We start from the raw sequence: 19,934 nt of genomic DNA, 5'->3' as shown, positions 1-19,934 counted from the left end.
TTTCCACACAAATCTGAATAGTATTTATTTATGTAAAGTCCACTTATAATGTAGTCTGTATATGTAACGGCCCGGGCATATAAAATTAAAGGTACAAATTTGTTGAATACATGATGGTATTTAACCGTTTCTTTTTAAGGTAGACATTATTATATAGCAAAAAATCTGTTAAGGTTTACATATTGTTACATTTAAAATAACAACATTTATTTATATTACTAACTACAGTGTTCCCTCATTTCCCCTTAATTTTATTTTTATTGTTTTTATTTAACCTTATTTTTACGGTACATTGCATGGACAAGTGTAGAAAACAGAACTCAGTTTGTTGTTATGTTTGTTTCATGGGGAAATCCTCCAGGAAAGTCAAAGACGTGAGCGGTCTATGAAAGTTTCTTTGACTTTGTCTTCCTGCTAGCATCTCTGTTTCCAAATCACCTGTCATCTACCTCTTCCCTTCGTTTCTCTTTTTTCTTTTGTCCTGAATGTGCTGGCCATGACCATGGGGCTTCACCTGAAATGGAAAGAACGAGAGGATTATAAGGTCATACATTTTTTTTCTAAAGCAAATGAGTATTTTTTTATATATTAGCCACAAGATGTCAGTGTAAGTATGAACTGCTTCACACAATGATTCAAGGTTTTAAATTAGTGTCTGCTATTAATGAGTTGACAGGTGTAAACTGAGTCCATTAGAAATACTTGGAAATAACAAGCAGGTTATGACATCTGATTATAGAATATTTAGTTGCTTACTTTACTAACATTATCATTATTATTTTTCCGTTATTATGTTATCAATAAGCATTATATAGTCTGCCCTAAATAATCTGACCGAGTTATGTTAATTCATATTCAATATAAAGGCCTGAAGGAATCCTTTGCTGATTTGGATCAACTCAGTCATGTTCACTTAAAAACTGTGAGGTAAGGGTGAGGGGGGTGTAAACTTTTGTTCTCAACTGTAAATATAAAGAGGTAGATACCTTTTCTTCTTGACTGGGAGAGTGATGTATAGCTCCGTTCAGCATCGCATTGCAGCTGTCTTCAGAGAAAGAGAACAAAACTGATGTAATTTTTCATACTTAAAAAATATTTATTTACACATAAAATAAAATTACACACATAAAATTATCCTTGAAATTACAAATAGAATTATAAGGTGAAAACTATAGAAAATCAGTAAATGAGATGTTACTTCAAATTTAAGCAAGACAAAAATGTAATACTACTACTACTACTATTACTACTACTAATACTACTACTACTAATAATAATATTAATAATAATAATAATAATAATAATAATAATAATAATATTAATAATAATAATAATAATAATAATAATAATAATAATAATAATAATAATAATAATAATAATAACAAGGATTAATGCGTTTTTATTTTTTTCTTTGTACCTGTCTGAGGCTTCTTCAGTTTGATGGTTTTCCACATGAAGCACTTTGTTACAGGTAGCCTAATCATTAAATACACAGATTTGACTTATTATTTCTTTTTCTTTTTTTAATTATAAAGCTTTTTATCATTCATCAATTATATATATATATATATATATATATATATATATATATATAGATATATATATATATATATATATATAGATATATATATAGATAGATAGATAGATAGATAGATAGATAGATAGATAGATAGATAGATAGATAGATAGATAGATAGATAGATAGATAGATAGATAGATAGATAGATAGATAGATAGATGCTGCATGTGTTAACAGGCATTATTTTATAGATAATGCAATGCAGATCTATAATTTTATTTTTCAATTAGGTATTTGTTTAGGTATTTGTTGATTCTTGTTATAAAATAATTACATATTATACCACTACTGGAATCATATCAATATGATATTCATATACAAGTATGTGAAACTCATACAGTACAAAAGCAAAATTTGACTGATTGCAAAAAGACACTCACTGAGTTACTGTGACTTTTAACCAGCCTGTCTCTTATAGCAGGACGGACGTGTGGTTTGGGAGACGGGCATGGTGAGGACACAGTGTTCTGTTTTGGTGGAAGTGGAGGAGGTGCTAAACTGGAACTGGGAACCTGGTACTCCTCTTGTGATGCCTATTTTGACAGGTGGGAAGTGTAAATAAAAACTGGTATTATTTTAACTCAAATCTTTGAATTCTTACATAAAACACTGGTGTTATGACACCCGAGGCTTGTTTAAAGAAATAAGTGTAGTGTAGTACATTTTAACCAGATATTTCACACATGTAAATGTATGAATGCAGATATTTCATCTAGACACATTTGACTATACTCCATATATATCTGGTTTGGTCTAAAAAAAAGTATCTTTATGGGAAGTAAAATGCCACTTAACATTTGCCACTAACTGGAAAATGGAAATCAAGTATACAGGAAGTTGGTTACCAAGTATTATGAGCTATTTTGCATATTTTGTGTTGTGGATTAATGCCTTACACATTTAAATACAAGAGGTAATTTCATGTGGTCAAAATTTTATCAGGCCTTATTTCATATAATGCATGAAAAGAGGCTGTTTATACAATGGCTCAGAACTTCAAGAACATAAACCAAGTTATGTTGCAAACATGTCTGAGCAAACACATATACTGTAGATTTTTCTGCAAACATTCATAAAAATCGATTAAAGGTTGTCCTTAAAGTCTGAATACAGAATATTTCAGTTTATGCATGCAGGGCTGCACCTCTCACCCGTTTCATGGCAGCCAGTTTTTTCATGACTAGTTCTACATCTTCATGGTCTTCATCATCATCATCATCATCATCATCATCATCATCATCATCATCATCTTCTTCTTCTTCTTCTTCATCATGCCTTTTTTGGAGTGTTTTGTCTCTTGTGGACCGATATGGCTCGATGAGGATGGACTCTGTCCCTTTAATATCACAGCGGCAATAAGGGCACGTATGTGCATCTGACTTCTGTGTAGTGAAAATGTAACACAAATACAAGCAACTTATTTAGCAACTTGACAAAAGAGATGCGATTAAGAACAAGCACTTCCTTTTCACATCATACAACGTAACATTGCATTGCACAATATCTGCATAGGAAAGCAAATTAGTACATTATTACTGAGTTCATTAGAAACATGTGTAAAATTTTACACAGAATGTGGTGTACTGCTGTGCAATATGACAACTCTTGGACAACTGCTTTGTAGACATAACTTGATTTCAGACTTGAACATGAAAAAGCTACATTGTTGGGTGTGACAAAGGGTGTGAGAACACACATACCGTACACACACACACACACACACACACACACACACACACACACACACACACACACACACACACACACACAGCTGCATTTTCTGAATGCACTTTTTAAATTTATTATTGCATTTTTCTAATTTAAATAATGCCCTATATTATCTTGTTTCCATATACATAGTCTCCTCTATATCAAATAATGTTGCTTTCATACATAAGTGGTTAGATAATTGAATACCTGCCAGCCGATGAGACAGGGCCGGCAAAGCAGATGTCCACAGGGCTGAATGCGAGTGTCTTTTTCTCTCTCTGTGCATATTTTACATAGCTGAAATGTGCTTCCCATTTCACAATATAACTCATATTGTTCCTGCTCAGACAGACGAAGAAGAAAAAGTATCACAGAGAGAGAGAGAGAGAGAGAGAGAGAGAGAGAGAGAGAGAGAGAGAGAGAGAGAGTATAAGAAATATATATATATATATATATATATATATATATATATATATATATATATATATATATATATATATATATATATATGTCATAATATTCCTGATGCTTTGATCAAGTTCATATCCATGGATTCATTATGACTATAATCAAAGACTTAAACATATAGCAATGATGAACATATAATGACATATGAATGGCTCTCAGTTCTGCTAGATAATGTGGTATTGTCAATTGCAAAAGTTAACATTGGTAGATTTTTTAACACTGTGTTTCAAATGATGTAAACAAGGAATTGTTTATGTCACTGTTAGAATGTATGCACTTCTGACTTATCATTCATTAACACTATTCTTATATCTTTGCTCTTACATCATTTTGAAACGCAATATAAGAAGTGGAGCCTGTCTTGTTCTAGACAGATATGGGTCATTTCTTTTCAAACACATATGTGGAATTGAAAAAAAAAAACAAGCGTGGGTGGTGATGGTGGTTGGGAAGGGTAACAGGGAGGGGGGTTGGGTGTTGTGGGTTTGGTATGGATGATGAATCAAACTTTAAATAAAACAGCAGTCTCTAAACCAAACCTGCATCTTGTGGAGATTTACATGATTAATAGGCAAATGAAATATTGCTGAACTCAACTGCTGAGAAATTACCCAACAAAAAGAGGAATTAACATTATTTTTTTCACCACAAAATCTACATATCATAAGAAGGAAGTAGATTGATGCAATTTTATTCATAATCTAACAACTCATCTGTTCAAATGTAAATTTTGACATATTTGAAGTTTAAATTTAACTTAAAGTTCGATTGTTTTTTTGCTCCATGCAATATAAAGGTCATCATCATTCCCCACAAGTAATTTTTACCTCTGTAACTTTAATACGACCCTTCTGAGATGGCATACACAGGGTAGTGAGATCAGGGTTCACATCACGTCCATCTGGAAACAAGTAGCTGTAAACACAAACATTCAATCGTCATTCTAATCCTTAAATTTCTGCGATTGGAAATTCTGTAATATGCACCCACCATCCCTGTCTGAAGCCTTGGATTAGAGCCTGGTACAGAGGTATATTCTCTGGAATAGTCTGTACAATGCTGCAAACTGGGGTCACATAACCGATTGCCCATTGACCCATTCTGGTGCAGCTTTGACGAAAGATGTAGCTGAAACCACAAAAAAGATAAAAGGCAAAGCCTGAGTACAGACCATCGAAGCTTCATCGTTAGAGAAAAATATCTGATGTTTCATATTCCGTATACAATGAGATTTCCGTAAAGATAAGATAAGGTTAAAAATAGGCCGGTTGTTCAATAAGATAAGCTTCTTTTTTAAAAGATGTAGATTAGATAACATTTTTGAGGCATTTGTGCAGAAATCCAGATCACTACAAAAGGATTCATTGTGCTGGACCACCAACCTGCCAGGACGATGTTTGTGGTGTTCCAGTCTGGCTTGTACTTGGTCATACGTAAGAAAGGCCATGTAACCTGGATGAGTCACTGCTAAATGATTCCAGTTCCTCAGCAGTGTTGACCAAGGCTGAGACAAAACACAGAATGTAACATGATTTTAATCTTGCTCGCAAATGCTTCAAAGAAAGAGTATGCAGAGAAGTAAATGTAGACAAAACTAAAATGAATGTGATAATAAAACATCCTGCAAAATGTCAACACAATTCTTTCATTAAAAGTATATGTGTAATTTTAATAGTGCCGCTTAACGTGTTGATTTTTGTGTAATGGTCAGAAAAATGTTATCCACTAGTAGGTTTGTTCAAACTGATTTTTTTCCCTCAGTAATATACCATGACATGTCTACTTTAAAAAAACATAAATATAACTTATTCAAATCAGTGTGATAAAAGGTTTTTATTTAGACTTCGTTCCAACATTGCCTTGGCTACTGAAATTCTTTTATTTTTTTGACTCTTTAAGGAAGTCATTCTGTTACCGATGTCTAAAGTCTTGCTAAGTAAGTGCGTTTTTTTCTCAAGATTTGATTACGTTACATTGAAAACAAACATAATCCTAATAATTCAAACTGTGATCATACAGACACATCATCATCAAAACAAAGAAGAGCATTATACAAAAAAATATATTTCCTTTTAATTATTTTCCTATAATTAAACATTAACACCAATGTATTTAGCCAACTGAACAAAACAGACTGATTGAAGCAGCGTTTATTTCCTCACCAATATTTCGGCACAAACAGTTTTGACGATGACAGAGATGAATATGTGTCATAAGTGTAAGTATAAGTGTTTAAATGTGAAAAGCGACCTCAGTTGATGAGACAAATTCTGATTTGGATAAAACTGATTATCAAAGTGACAACCCGTTTCCAACCATAAAGTTTTAATTAATTAAAAGTTATTCCATAAATTGATTTGGTTATAAATGTAGAGTTGGTGGGGCATCGCTCAATGAAATTGAAATGAAATCTTGAGACTTTGTCCCTGTTTACTTTTGGTTGTAACTAGGCTTTTAGAAATTTTATAATCTTACCTGAAACAGTCTGGTGAAGATGTCAAACTCGAAGATAGAAACGTGATCATTACAAGTGAGGTCAATTGTTGATTTCAGTGCCATGGCCTCCATTCCCTCTTCAAAGTTGTGAACATTTTTCAAATGCTGCTTAAAAATATTCCACTTGACTATGCACCTAAATGTGGAACAGAATTAGAGTAAAATATTCTGGATATATGAACAAGATGCACAAATAAGAGAATAATTTTGTACCCAGAATTATTAAATAACCATACTTTTGAAAGCAACCTTTAAATATATGAAATCTTTACAGGAGGTAATGCTACATTCACCCACTTCTGTCCAAATATCTTCCGCCAGAAATCTTTTGCCTCTGTCTTGGTCAGGTTGTAGGTATCACCCTGAAACTGGCCACCTGGAAATATAGCCCGTAGTTCCCACAGCATATGACTAAACAGCAAGGACAGCTTAGTCAAGTTTCTCCTGGAAGAGCAGCGCATAACATAATAGCATTAGTTTAAGCAAATTCATTAAATCAATTGTTTGAGTTCTCCACTATCAAAAATTGTTATACATGTATTTATGACTATAAATTATCGGCAACATGATTAAAAGATATTCCACTGCATACTCACATATAATTACAGTTTGAACAGACACCTTGTAGTCAGAAACACATACTATATAAATGTCTGCATGCAAGCAACTACAAACAGGAAGTCACAGTTTGACATTTCCTGTCCTAAGTCTTTTTAGTTCACAGACGGAATTTTCCATAGGCAACTGACCATACATTGCCTATTGTCAAGGCAACATTACATAGCATCGCGTGTGGTACAAACTGATCTATCTTGCTGAAAACTCAAGCACAGTGCAGTTCGATTGTTATCAGATATTAGGTCTTTGTGTGCCTTCATTAAAACTACAGCTTCAGCAAAAGAGCATTAGATATACAATACATTTAATTTGACTGCTGTCCTTTTGACACCAAAATGAAATAATACAAATAATACAAAATTTTCATAACCTTTCTATCATTTCCACTCATTTAACAGGAGCCATTAAAGTGTGATCTAAATGCTTCTTGTTTAAGGTTGCTTAGATTAGATGGCCATTTCAGTGTAATTCATGGGTCAGTAAACTGTAAGCTTCAGGTGATTTTTCTCAAGACATCGTTTGTCATAAAAAGGTGAGATCTGAAACATGTCAGACGGTTAAGCAACAGTGCTCAGGCTCGAAGATTTTTTTCCACTCTGACAGGATGAGCACATGTTTACCTCTTTCTCTGGGCTACTTTTTCAAAGGCTTAATTTTCCATTAGTCATTGTTATCAGTTTGCCTTTTTTTAATCTTTGCTTTCCACTCCATCTATTCACACAAGCTGAAATGTAGATAATGTAAATTGTTTAGTTAAACAGTAAAGCGATTGTTCTTAAAAACACTGTAGTCTTAGATTTTAGGTGCATTTTGTATATATTTAAAATACTTTAATAATTATAAGATGAATTTATGTATGATTCAGCAAAGTATCGAGTACTACTACAAACTAATAGATGGCTAATAAATATATTTCTTAAAAATAATGGCTTCTTTGAGAATGTTTATTTATTTTTTATTTTTTTATCTTTTACACAATACTCAATACTAATTCTTATTTACTTCACCAATTTACATATTAGTTTATAAACAGCTGAAACAGCTTAAACAGCTTCATTTTGTGTGTTAAATATTATATTTGTTTACTTAACCTTCATGGACTTAATTGCACCAGCTTTCTCAACTTTGGTGTCACAATAGAAGCGCCTTCAGCGCTCCGCTTGATAATGTTAATAGATAGATACTACTTACTTTATATAAAGTTAGATAGATGTTCCAACACAGATACAGTTCGTGTCACAAGGCATATGTCAGGACTGAAGTAACACAGCTCACATTTCTGTAGCAGTATTGGTTTAGTAATTACAAATGCCAAAAAGCTGGCATGTCAGAAAGCCCTGTGCCAGTTAATAAAAGCCAAAATATATTTTTCGGGCAGTTTGGGTGATTATGTTGTCTGTGATTCAAGCACCAAAATTGGCATTAAAATAATAACATTAACAAATTCTGCTAGCCTAAAAACAAGCTGACTGATTATTTTACCTAATTGCTCAGTAATCATATCGTTGCCCATTATTTTACTAAACATACTGAACATTGAAGAGAACAGTGGGAGATATATTTTGGTAAGTTGTATTACGGGAAAATGGCCATGAATTTCGTTTCTGTGGAATGCAGCTACAGCGTTAATGTAAAGAAACATGTGGTTTAACATGGGAGCCATTCCACACTATGAAAAAACAAAGCTATTGTACAGGCACATTTCTGGTTCCCAAAGTACAAACAATGTAAATTGACCTTCAAACGTACAACAGCTATCCTTAATTATGTACCTTATGTGTTTTGTTGTTCCCAGGTTACAAAGGCCACAAAAGACATACGCTGAATGGTATCAACCCAAAGACATTGACAGATATGGTTGTATGTAGAGCTTGTCCGTAGAGTTAATGCTTTACTTCTAAACACCGGATCATCTCAGAAAAAAAGCACCAAAGCATACATTTCTTTCCTTATAGTACTGTATCCTCAAGCATACACCTATTGGACCATTATCATGTAGCTTTTACCTAGCCAGGTGCATGTAACCACTTATGTACTTTAAATTATATTTATATAAGTTATAACATAATTATTGTTTCTATGTGAAAAATATAAAAGATGTACCTTTGATAATACCAGCCCAGTGAAAAGGAAAGCTAGACTTTCTAAGTGTGGATTTGTTTTTTCGCCTTGCTAGCCCGGCTATGCAGTATACGGTAACATTATTGCTGTTTAAATGCTGCTCGTCATTTTCTCTTCGTATGATTACTGTATGTCTGGGAAATTTCAGCTAATTTAATACAGACAGCATGATAGAAGTCTATAGCAAATAAGAAAGTCTTTTCCGAGAACTTACAAACACGCAGACGGTGAATGAATGTATTGTGTGCAGAATCAAATCAAAGAAATTACACCGTTACTAACAACACTAGTTCTTTTTCAGTTTAATTCTTTAGATTTTATTTGTATCTCATTATTATATTCACATTATTCTATTGTATGTAATAACATTCCTGTTTAATCATTGTTATGCATTTTTGCATATGGTTTATTGTGTAACATTAATGACATCTAGTTTATTTCATATATGTGCTTATTTCTCTGATTATTTCCACTGGGATGGTAATTGGACATTGCGTATATGTCAACATGTGCTCTATTGAGTTTGCAATTTGTGTTATTGTTTTTTACACTGTTCATAGAATATTTGAAATTTGTAATTTACATTCATGTTTTAAACTGCAAATGGAGGTTTCCCTGTTAGCATAATAAAGGGCTTTGACTTGCAGTACTCATTCACAAAGACCATTAGTATTCAGAACAGTTCAGCCACTTGGCCGTCTCTTAGTGCTGAAGACAAAAATATGCAAGTTATCTTTCATGTAGGCAGACTGGAACTAGGAATTGGAACTAAAATAGCAAATAAACAAAAACTAAACCATTTCAGCCACTGTGCGGAAATAATAATTTGTACGTCCGACTTCCACAGGATTCATATAAATTTCAAATGTGAAATAGCTAGTAGTTTACATATCTATCTGTAAAAATCTGTTCTTGTCTGTCTTTAAAAGAACTGTGGTTATTCATTATATCAGCATTTGTGATTAATTATACATCATCAAATTCCTCTTGAATATACTTTTCTGTATCTAAAGGTTAAAAATATTTTTTTAAGTAAAACATGTCTTTGCAAATTAAATACCTTACCTGTAGTTTGACTTTTCCTCAAACATCTTCTCTTTGCCCTCCTTGAACAGCAGTATGGCCCTGTCTGTCTTATCCAGTAAGTGTTGGACATGGATCCTCAGGTACTCCCCCTCATCCCCTCGTGGCATGGCTGAGACTGAGCATCTATAAGGAGTCCATATATCCATCACGATATTTACAGTCTCCCTTACCAGCTCAGGGAGGTAAGGCGGGCTATTCTTTAGACATAGTCGTGGATCAGTGCAAAGCCTATGCAGTTTTTGTAGTCTTTTTTGAACCTTGTCCATGAGTTTATGATCTGCGCTTGTTAGCTGCTGAGACTCAGAGCTAGATGAATCAGTCTCAAAGCTTCGGACAAATCCCATCAGACTTCCAGCCATCGCCAAAAGAAATGTGAAGTGTTGTCTTTCTCTATGCTGTGGTTGGGAGAGTAGATTTACAAATGAAGATGCACATGGAGCAAAAGCCAGCCCCCATCTGGTCAGGATTCAGAATGAGTCTAGAGCTACAATGATGTCTATGCTTCAAGATATCAATTACTTCCGTTACACAGCAGGTTCAACACTGCTGTCTGTCAATAAGTGCCTATTATATAACAAAAGAAATGCAGATATCGAGCAGCCCACCACAAGTCTCTTGCCCTACCTTTTAGCCACTTCCCTTTTATGTAACCTTTTTATGTTCATATTTTGTCAATAACAGTAAAAATACAAATGTAATATTTTACAAAATGCACAATAAGAGAATTATTGACTTGTTTCACTGATAAATTTTTTGCAAAACTTTTGATAATGTTGCATAATATATCTCCATGCAGCTTATAACCTGGCAAGTCCGTGCAGATGTCATTCTTGGGTTGGAGGAACGCTGACAAGCAAATAAGAAATGCTAAATATCCTTGAAAGTTCTCAAAATAGTTTGAATGAAGCATCTTATATATCTATGTCAAGTCAAGCATCCTTCTTCTTTTAAATACGATGAAGACAATGTGCATTTCTACATAGAAATAAAAGTGTGTCAGTTGCTCTCTACAGTATATTGTCCTTCACACACTTTACTGTTACTCTCATATTTTACTCACAGTTTTGCTCTTTATATTTGGCATCCATGAGTTGGTTTCATTTTCCATGCACTGATTCTGTCTTCAAATGGGCTGGCAAAAAAGTTTCCTTGTATGTCTGCACGGGAGCTCATTCACATGTAGACCTCTCACTCCCTGTTTCTCACTATGTCTCTGACACACACACACGCACACACACACACACAGGCTTGTACTGCGCACACACACTCTCTCACTCACTCACTGACTCTGCCTTTCCCCACACACTTTGATCAGTTTCCGGGTAGAAAGCAGCCTGACAAACAGGTTGGTTTACTTAAAGCCTCAAGTGGGCAGAGTCTACAGGGAGTGTACACTCATAAGTTAGAGAGAGAGAGAGAGAGAGAGAGAGAGAGAGAGAGAGAGAGAGAGAGAGAGAGAGAGAGAGAGAGAGAGAGAGAGAGCTTTTGTTTAGCCTCTAAACCCTCAAAAGATTTATGTTAACCACATACAACTGAACATTTGTAGCTGTCATAAAATATTTCTTTACTATCTGTGATTATAGCTCTTTGATATATAGTCAAACTGGAATAAATATTTGTAAATCAATAATTACTTAATTAAAATTTAGTTATGTTTAGTTTAGTATTTTTGGCTGAAATGTGTTGTGACAGAAACTTTGGAAATTCAAATAAAAGGAAACTACATGTACTTGCTGATGGTGACCTCTTCAAAAAGCTCCAGAATCTGGGGCTGAATTCTTGTCATTGGATTCTGGACTTTCTGACAGAATGCCTTCAAGTAATCAAAATGTCAAACCACACCTCTTCTATTCTCACCCTAAGCACTGAAGACCCCCAGGGCTACATCCTCAGTCCCCTGCTGTACTCCCTCTAAGAGCACAGCTCTAACAAGTTTGGGGAAGTTTGCCAAAAACACAGTGGTGATAGGTCTCATCATGTTCTCTTTGACCCAGTCTGACAAAACAAAAAAAGGAGTTTAATCAGTTAGTTGTTATCTCCCCCTAGAGGACATTGTTTAATTTGTACAGCATGTATAGTAGGTACAAAATATAGACGAACAACATAGTTTAAGAAGCAGGCAGATGTTTATTGCATTAAACCTTGTTAGTTCTATATGTCAGATTTTAGGTGGCTGAATTTAGCATGCTACATTACTCATTCTGTGAAAAGGCTGTCTTTTATATATTCACAACAATCAGCAACAGGACTTAAATAAATAACACATTTTTAATACATTTTGATTTTTGAATGTTTTGCTTTCCTTAAAATCTGACACATCTATATGCTCATAAATGATTTATTGACAGATTTGATGATTCGGATGTAAATGCTCCATAAGAAACACATTTGGTTAAATAAAAGGTTTATGTCATTTGTGGTTGACACAACCAAAACATTAATATTGTTTGTCTCCATTCTCTTCACAAGTACATTTAAAATAAGTGCAGCATGTCAATTCAATATTCAGTTTAAATCATGGCACTGCACTGATTAATGGAGACTGGCAGCCTAGATGGGATACCAGTCCATTGTAGGGCACCATGCACACACTCATTCACACCTAGGGATAGTTTAACCAAACCACCTACTGATGTGTCGGAAGGAAATCAGAGATTTTGGAGGACACAAAACTCTGCACAGACAGTATATCAGGTTCAGTATAAAACTGGGGACTCAGGAGTTGTGAGGTGGCAATCCTAACCCCCTGAGCCATGACGCTCCCCAAAGTATGTTTTTTTTTTTTGACAGTTTAAAAAAATAATGCTGGAATAAAAAAAAGTATAATAATTTAAAAGCAATTTAGATATGTAGCTGTAGTTTTCTGAGCCTTGGAGATCCATCAAGAGCAGTGAGAACCACATGGATATCTTCTTATACATATGTACACAGATACCAAGAGCACACGATATGGCAAATGAATCAGTATTTATACACAGCTGTCATGGTTACCTTTCCCTTGGGTCTCTTCTGATAAGTCCTTGTCAGGTCAATGTTCATTCAGGGGTTCCTAGAGCCACAGATGCATGTGTAGGATTCAATTTCAGCTCAAAATGTAAGCCACATTATCATCTGGCTCTGACATGTTAAGTCAAGTAAAGTCAAGTCACTTTTATTGTCACATCACCACAACACATGTGCCATGGTGAGTGCAATTCTTGGGAGCATGCTCCAGAAATTGCAGAACAATTTACATACAGTAATTAAAAAGAAATTAAGAACAGTTTATATACGGGTGAAAATGTGCAAAATGCTCAATACCAGGTGAAATGTGCAAATGTGAAAAGGATGCAATGTGCTCATACATAGTCAGTACACACAGTGTACTATTAGACATATTTACAATACACTACACATTATATGCAATATGTACTTTATGTATATATATATGTATAAGTATAAATATAAGTATTATATATGTAATATGTTAATGTGCAACAGACTGTACAGATACAGAAATGTCCAGTGATAGATTATTGTCAGATAGATTATTATATTAAATTAAATGCAGTGTGTATGTACTGTATAGCCCAGTGTGTATAAATGCAGTATAAATACAGTGTGTTTGTATAGTCCAGTGTTGAATTGTTGAAGTTAGAGTGTTGCGGAAGTATGCTGTAGGCTGTGATAGTTATGGCTGTTAATTAGTCTGATAGCCTGAGGGAAAAAGCTATCCCTCAGTCAACTGGTGCGGGATCGGATGCTGCGGAGACGTCTTCCTGAGGGGAGCAGAGAGAGCAGTCTGTGAGACGGGTGGCTGGAGTCATTGGTGATCCTCCGAGCTTTTCTTATACACCGCCTTGCGTAGATATCCTGGAGGGAGGAAAGCTCACCTCCAACAATGTGGCTGGCAGTTCTCACGACCCTTTCCAGGGCTTTACGATTGCCAGCGGTGCTGTTTCCAAACCAGGCAGTGATGCAGCCCGTGAGGATGCTGGGGCTCATTCCAAACTTCCTCAGCCATCTCAGGAAGAAGAGGCGTTCTTCAGCACTGCATCGGTGTGTATGGACCAGGTGAGATCCTCACTGATGTTAACACCCAGAAACTTGAAGCTTCTCACCCGTTCCACAGGTGTCTTGTCGATGGTGATGGGTCTGTTTTCTCTGCTCTGTCTCCTGAAATCCACCACCAGCTCCTTGGTCGTGTCAATGTTGAGTGAGAGGTGGTTCTCCTGGCACCATTTAGTCAGGGTGCTCACCTCTTCTCTGTAGGCCGTCTCATCATTGTCGGTGATCAGGCCTATCACCGGTGTATCGTCAGCGAATGTGACGATGACGTTGGAGCTGTGTGTGGCTGTACAGTCATGTGTGTACAGGGAGTACTGAAGTGGGCTGAGGACACAGCCCTGAGGAGCACCAGTGTTGTGGATCATCCGGGATGAAGTATTGCTGCCCATTATAGGACTAACTGGAAATGTATTGATTGTTCTGCTTACACAACTGGCAAATGGTACTGTTGACCTTGTTGAACCTAGAGCAGGGGTGTCAAACATTTGGCCCGCTTTGTAATTATATTTGCCCCACGAGGTCACATCAAATGTGCATTACAGCTGGCTAGCCGCATGCTCCGCTAATACTACAAATCCCAGAATGCCTTTCCACTGTATTGACGCGTAGTCACGAACAGCAAGCGCCCCTCATTCTCTGTTTACAGTCGTTAACAACCATGTTACAGTCACATCGGGCAAGTTAATTCCACCCTCCACAAAAATGGCCAAACGTAAAGCAGAAGCTCCAGAAGCTGGAGGAGATGAAAAAAGTCTGGTTTCCCGGCAGACTATGTTCATGAAAGCAAAATCAAAAAGTGAAGCTGTTGTAAAGGCTGCAAAGCTTTATTGTGGCAGCAGAGATTGAGATTGCAAAATCTGCCCGGCCCTTTAATGAGGGAGAGTTTGTCAACATGTGTTTGCGAAATGACCACTGATATGTCTTTTATTTCAAATTTAATTCCTTATGTGTTTGTAATATCAAGCTCTGGTTGTTCCAAATCCTGTGTTTAAGCAAAACTAAAGTTTGTTTCCATATGAAAAAGATTGAACATTACATATCAGTTGCAGTTAATTTTTCAATAAATATTTAGTTTGGCCCATGACTTTATCTCAGTTTTATATTTTGGCCACTGTGAATTTCAGTTTGACACCCCTGTTAGAAAGGAAGTGCACATTAATACCCACATCTCTGCAGCACAAACTTCCTGGAGTGGCATTTCCAAGGCTGTCAAGTGTCACGCATTGAGAGTGACAGTCACGCATTTCGGTCTTTTGTCACGCTCTCGGACACATCGTATTTCTCACGCAGAAAAAAGCTTTTTGACTATTTATCATATATTTAATATGCCGCAGCGCCCAAAATGTATCAGTCCGCACCGCTGTCTCTACACTGAAAACCATAATAAGTTCAATGAACTCACCCTATTGAGTAAACTCGTTCCCTCACTTGAATTGTGGATTTTCCAAAACTTGTTTATTTAAGTTCACTTAACTTGGTGCTCATGTAGACTGTACTTAAATTGTTAAGTTCATCTAACTTGGTGTTTTATAATTTGCACTTAAACTATTAAGTTCACTTACTTACATATTTAAGTCAACTTAAAAATTAAACTGAAATTGCAAATGATTATAAATTGAATTGACAAACATAATTGTTCGTTTGACTGTTAACGCTTTATTCAGTTCAAAAAACACATTAAACATCACACTGAAGGTATTTATTGTGCAAAATTGTTTAAACATTAAAACATTTAAATTTCAATAAATGAAACAGAACTGGTCACAGCCACACTGTACAAAATTGTACAAATAAATGATATAAATTACGGCATCTTGTCCATTACCACTTGACCTTCAAGTATTATGCAAATCGAGGAATTCAAATGCAAGGAGTTGGGGGGCTGAAGATCGGTGTGCTCGAATAAGATCCCCACTGGCACATCAAAGATCCAATTGCGATGATCAGACACCTAGTGAAGACACAAGAATAAATCTATATTGTGATCATGCATTTATTGTAGAACATCAATGCATATTTAACAGAATTCACACCATGCACATTACTAAACACATCACTTTTATTGACATTGTTACACATACTACCACATTAGCCACACAAAAGCACAAAGCAAACTTTGAAGCTACTAATGGAGATGAATGAGGTGCCCTTGAGCAAGGCACCGAACCCCCCAACTGCTCCCCGGGCGCCGCAGCATAAATGGCTGCCCACTGCTCCGGGTGTGTGTTCACGGTGTGTGTGTGTGTTCACTGCTGTGTGTGTGCACTTTGGATGGGTCAAAATGCAGAGAACGAATTCTGAGTATGGTTCACCGTACTTAGCCGTATGTCACGTCACTTTCACGTACAAAGACAATTGTTGTGTAGGCATGGAAAGGGTACAGTTTTTGTATGACCACCATGTTTCAAACGGTAATGTTTGATAAGTCCCCCTCTTTTTTCAGAGTTAAAAATGCAATACTTACATTTCCACATGTTCTTGTTTCACCAGCAATATAAAAACAATTGAAAATATAAATAAAATTGACAGTCATTGACAAAACATCATAAAGAAAATTATATTTTATTATAATTAATAATATTCAAAATTAATGTCATTAATAAAACCAGCCTAAACCAGCAGATACGGATAGGTTAGCTAGACAATTAATTATTGATGATAAATGTGAATATGGACTGCTGAAGAACATTTTTTTTCTTCCTAAAAACACACGATTAACTAATGTATAAAGAATTTACATCTTATAAGTCATGGCGAACGACGAGAAGATTAATTCAAGAACTTTCCGGCATCAGCAACAGGCATTTAGGACCGCCTATAGGATTATTCTACCAATCACTGCATTAGTTCTCTTTTTGCCAGGCAGAACTCCTTAAATAACCAATCACCATCAAGGGAGACCAGAGTGACTATTTTTATGACTCAGGATTTTGAGTTCATAACAGTCTAAATTTTAAGTTGAAGTATTTTGTGGCTAAGTAAGTAAATCTAACTTATATCTTAGAGTTATGGTTAGAAAATACAAAATTTCAAGTAGTGTTAACGCAAGATTACTTGATTATTTAAGTAATGACAGAATTAGGGTTTACAGTGTATGGAACTGGGCAGGAATCAAGCGCGTCTGTTTTTAGTCGAGCCTGACAATTATTAGCCAATCAAAAAAAGAGGTTACACAATAGCCAATCAGAAAATGGGTAAAATCTGGGTAAGATTTAACGCAACAAAAAATCAAAAAAAAAAAAAAAAAAAAAAACATTAGAGAGGGTTTGAACAAAACCTCAACACGAAACATCTTGTCTCTGGACGGCACATTGTCCTCAATCATGACCCTAAAAATGGCTGGGATTGAGCCGAACAGTTTTAAATGGGAGCAACATAACAAATCATAAAGGAGTCCAAAAATGCAACAAACACTTACAATAAACAACACCTCTCTCTCTCTCTCTCTCTCTCTCTCTCTCTCTCTCTCTCTCTCTCTCTCTCTCTCTCTCTCTCTCTCTCACTCACACACACACACACACACACACACACACACACACACTAATTAATACATGGAAACTAAAATACTTTGTATTTGGGTAAATTGCGGTCAGCGATCTTTTATTTTATTTTTTTATGGGGGGGGGGGTCACGCTTGCCTGTCAAGCGTGACAGAGGCCATTCTCATAGCATGGCAATTAATCGTAGGGCTAGGCGTCTACTGCCTATAGGCCATGGTAATAAAGTTCAACATATGTATGCCATGATTAAGTTTGGATTGTTGTGTCGCTAGAACACAGATTAATGTCATTCCTAAAATGATTGCTAGGTTCAAAATGAAGCTTTGATTGATTGGCATGGCTACCCAGTTCCCCACCAGACCACCAGAGGGAAACACTAATACACCTTTTTTTGAACTTCTTCTTCTTTTTTTTTCTTTTTTTTTTTTTTTTTTTTTTTAGTGTTTTCCATTTCCTCTGCATGATCACACTTATCTGTAGTGTTTGCTCCTTAGTTGCCTTAAGTTTCGGTTTTTTCAGTTTTTTTGTTTGTTTTTGTTTGGTTTTGTCTTGTAACCCTTTGTTACTCTATGTTTGTTGTTTTGCTATGTTTGTGTTTTATAGCCCTGTCTATTGTTTGTTACGTCTGTTCATGTTCACGTTTTACAAGGTTATTTAACATTCTTCACTTGCAGTGACCCTGTGATGAATCAGATAAAAAATAGGAAGAAATGATTTTCCTTTTTTATTATTATTTGTCTGATTCATCACAATGACATTGTCACGTGATCCTCTGAGTTGTTACACTTCTGAAAGGACATCAAGTGATTGATGTTTCAGCCACTAGAGCAGTGATTTATAGCTGGACATGTCACCATTTCTGTTGCAGTTACATGAACAAGAGGAACCAAGCAAACTTACTAAATGTAATTCACTTACTTTAGCATTTATTTGGTTTGCATTTTCTTTCATGTATTTTGGATCTGTTTCTCTGCTTCTGGTATTTTCTCATCGTTTTGGTTTTTCTCTTTTGGTAGATTAGTTATTAAATTTAGTATCAACAGTTTCAATTATTTTCATACCACTAGGGGGCCCTATGCCACTGCCTGATGAATAGAATATTGGGACATTGATAAGTCTTGGTTTTAGTTTGTATGTGTTTTGTTTTTTTAATATTTATATTATTAATTATTTATATATTTTAATTTCTATAAGCACCTTATTAATAGCTTATAGAAAGAGACATTAGATAATCAAAGTCATTATAGTGCAAAGTGTTGTAAACCCCTTAATATAACTGACTACCTGGTATATCTCTTTACATACATGCAGCCCATATTATATATTATATATATATGCATTGTTTTGTATTTTCTACTGTCCCTTTTCCCTGTATCAAGTTTTTTTAAGTATAGTTTAAAGATTAACCAATTTGTCACCAATTTGCATCAACAGCTAAGTTTGAATATTGTATTTTGCACTAGCAGCTATCACAGAGACAGCAAATGTGTGTAAAACAGAACCATGCTTTCTTAATTGAATATGCAGTAGATTACAGATGGTTTGTTTTAATCGAATGTTTGGTACACAAAACCTTTAATTACCAGGAGCGATGTTACAATCGTCTTTTTATTTGATGTATTTATGAGTATTGTATGTGTATTGTTATGGATTATCTGCTGTCTAATACAGAATTTTAATCTGAACTTTAAAAGAAGATGAGTAAAAAAAAACATGTATAGAATTAGGATTTTGTTGGACCTTGCCTGCATTTTTACTTCTCCTGTCCATAGGAAACTACCTACTTCTCTGAAATTATTCCTGCCAGTGTCTGAGAAGCTTTTCAGTTCTGTTTGCAGCCTGGATTCCCATGAGTGTTGGTTTCTCAGTGGTATGCTATCATGACACAGAGATGATATTACAGGTCACAAACTGCCAAGCTACACCTCTGTGGTGTTTTAGGGACTTTAGGGCTCATTAAGCCTTTCTGTTTGACAGTCTACTCGCCCATAGGGTTCAGGAAAGTCCCAAATGCAATCTCACTTTACTTTTAGTGAAGACAGAAGGGAAATTGATGGATCGACAAAGACCAAAGGTTGGTGCGTTGGCATGGACAAAACATTTTTATAGTGAATGATCACTCTTCTGGTTACATTTCTTTACAAAAACTTGAATGCAACGAAAACAGCTTTCTTAGAAAGAAAAACACTGTCAGGTGTGCTCACCTACAGATTTGTTCACCTACAGATGTGTTCAATTACAGATGTGTTCACCTTCAGAGTGAATTAGCGTCGTTCGTCATCTTAACCATTAATGAGAACATGTATTCT

General features: G+C 35.4%; 1 protein-coding gene across 2 annotated transcripts; it reads right to left on the bottom strand.

The window, feature by feature from the left end:
• On the bottom strand, positions 1-11,407 carry cblc (Cbl proto-oncogene C, E3 ubiquitin protein ligase). Of its 2 annotated transcripts, none has more exons than XM_027149328.2 (13): positions 11,139-11,407; positions 10,058-10,473; positions 6,551-6,697; positions 6,233-6,389; positions 5,140-5,261; positions 4,748-4,885; positions 4,585-4,672; positions 3,497-3,628; positions 2,731-2,961; positions 1,960-2,112; positions 1,418-1,476; positions 987-1,045; positions 1-514 (listed from the first exon to the last, which is right to left on the bottom strand). In XM_027149328.2, the coding sequence occupies exons 1-13, from the start codon at positions 11,184-11,186 to the stop codon at positions 435-437; spliced, it is 1,830 nt and encodes a 609-aa protein (XP_027005129.2). In that variant the 5' UTR covers positions 11,187-11,407; the 3' UTR covers positions 1-434. The 2 variants fall into 2 exon arrangements, with proteins under 2 accessions (XP_027005129.2, XP_027005132.2); XM_027149331.2 differs by having other exon boundaries at positions 10,058-10,201; positions 11,139-11,405.
• Positions 11,408-19,934: the final 8,527 nt, after the last annotated feature.

Source organism: Tachysurus fulvidraco, chromosome 3 (genome assembly GCF_022655615.1).
Source record: "Tachysurus fulvidraco isolate hzauxx_2018 chromosome 3, HZAU_PFXX_2.0, whole genome shotgun sequence".
NCBI classification, from domain to species: domain Eukaryota; kingdom Metazoa; phylum Chordata; class Actinopteri; order Siluriformes; family Bagridae; genus Tachysurus; species Tachysurus fulvidraco.
The sequence above is the reverse complement of the archived record's forward strand: the minus strand, read 5'-3'. Positions and strand labels throughout refer to the sequence as shown.

Coding starts and splice junctions, on each gene's coding strand:
- cblc (XM_027149328.2), bottom strand. CDS start 11,186: ATGGAAAATGAAACCAACTCATGGATGCCAAATATAAAGAGCAAAACT. Junction 4,673..4,747: donor CAAGGCTTCAGACAGGGATG/GTGGGTGCATAT, acceptor TTGTGTTTACAG/CTACTTGTTTCCAGATGGAC. Junction 2,962..3,496: donor CCTGTCTCATCGGCTGGCAG/GTATTCAATTAT, acceptor TTCACTACACAG/AAGTCAGATGCACATACGTG.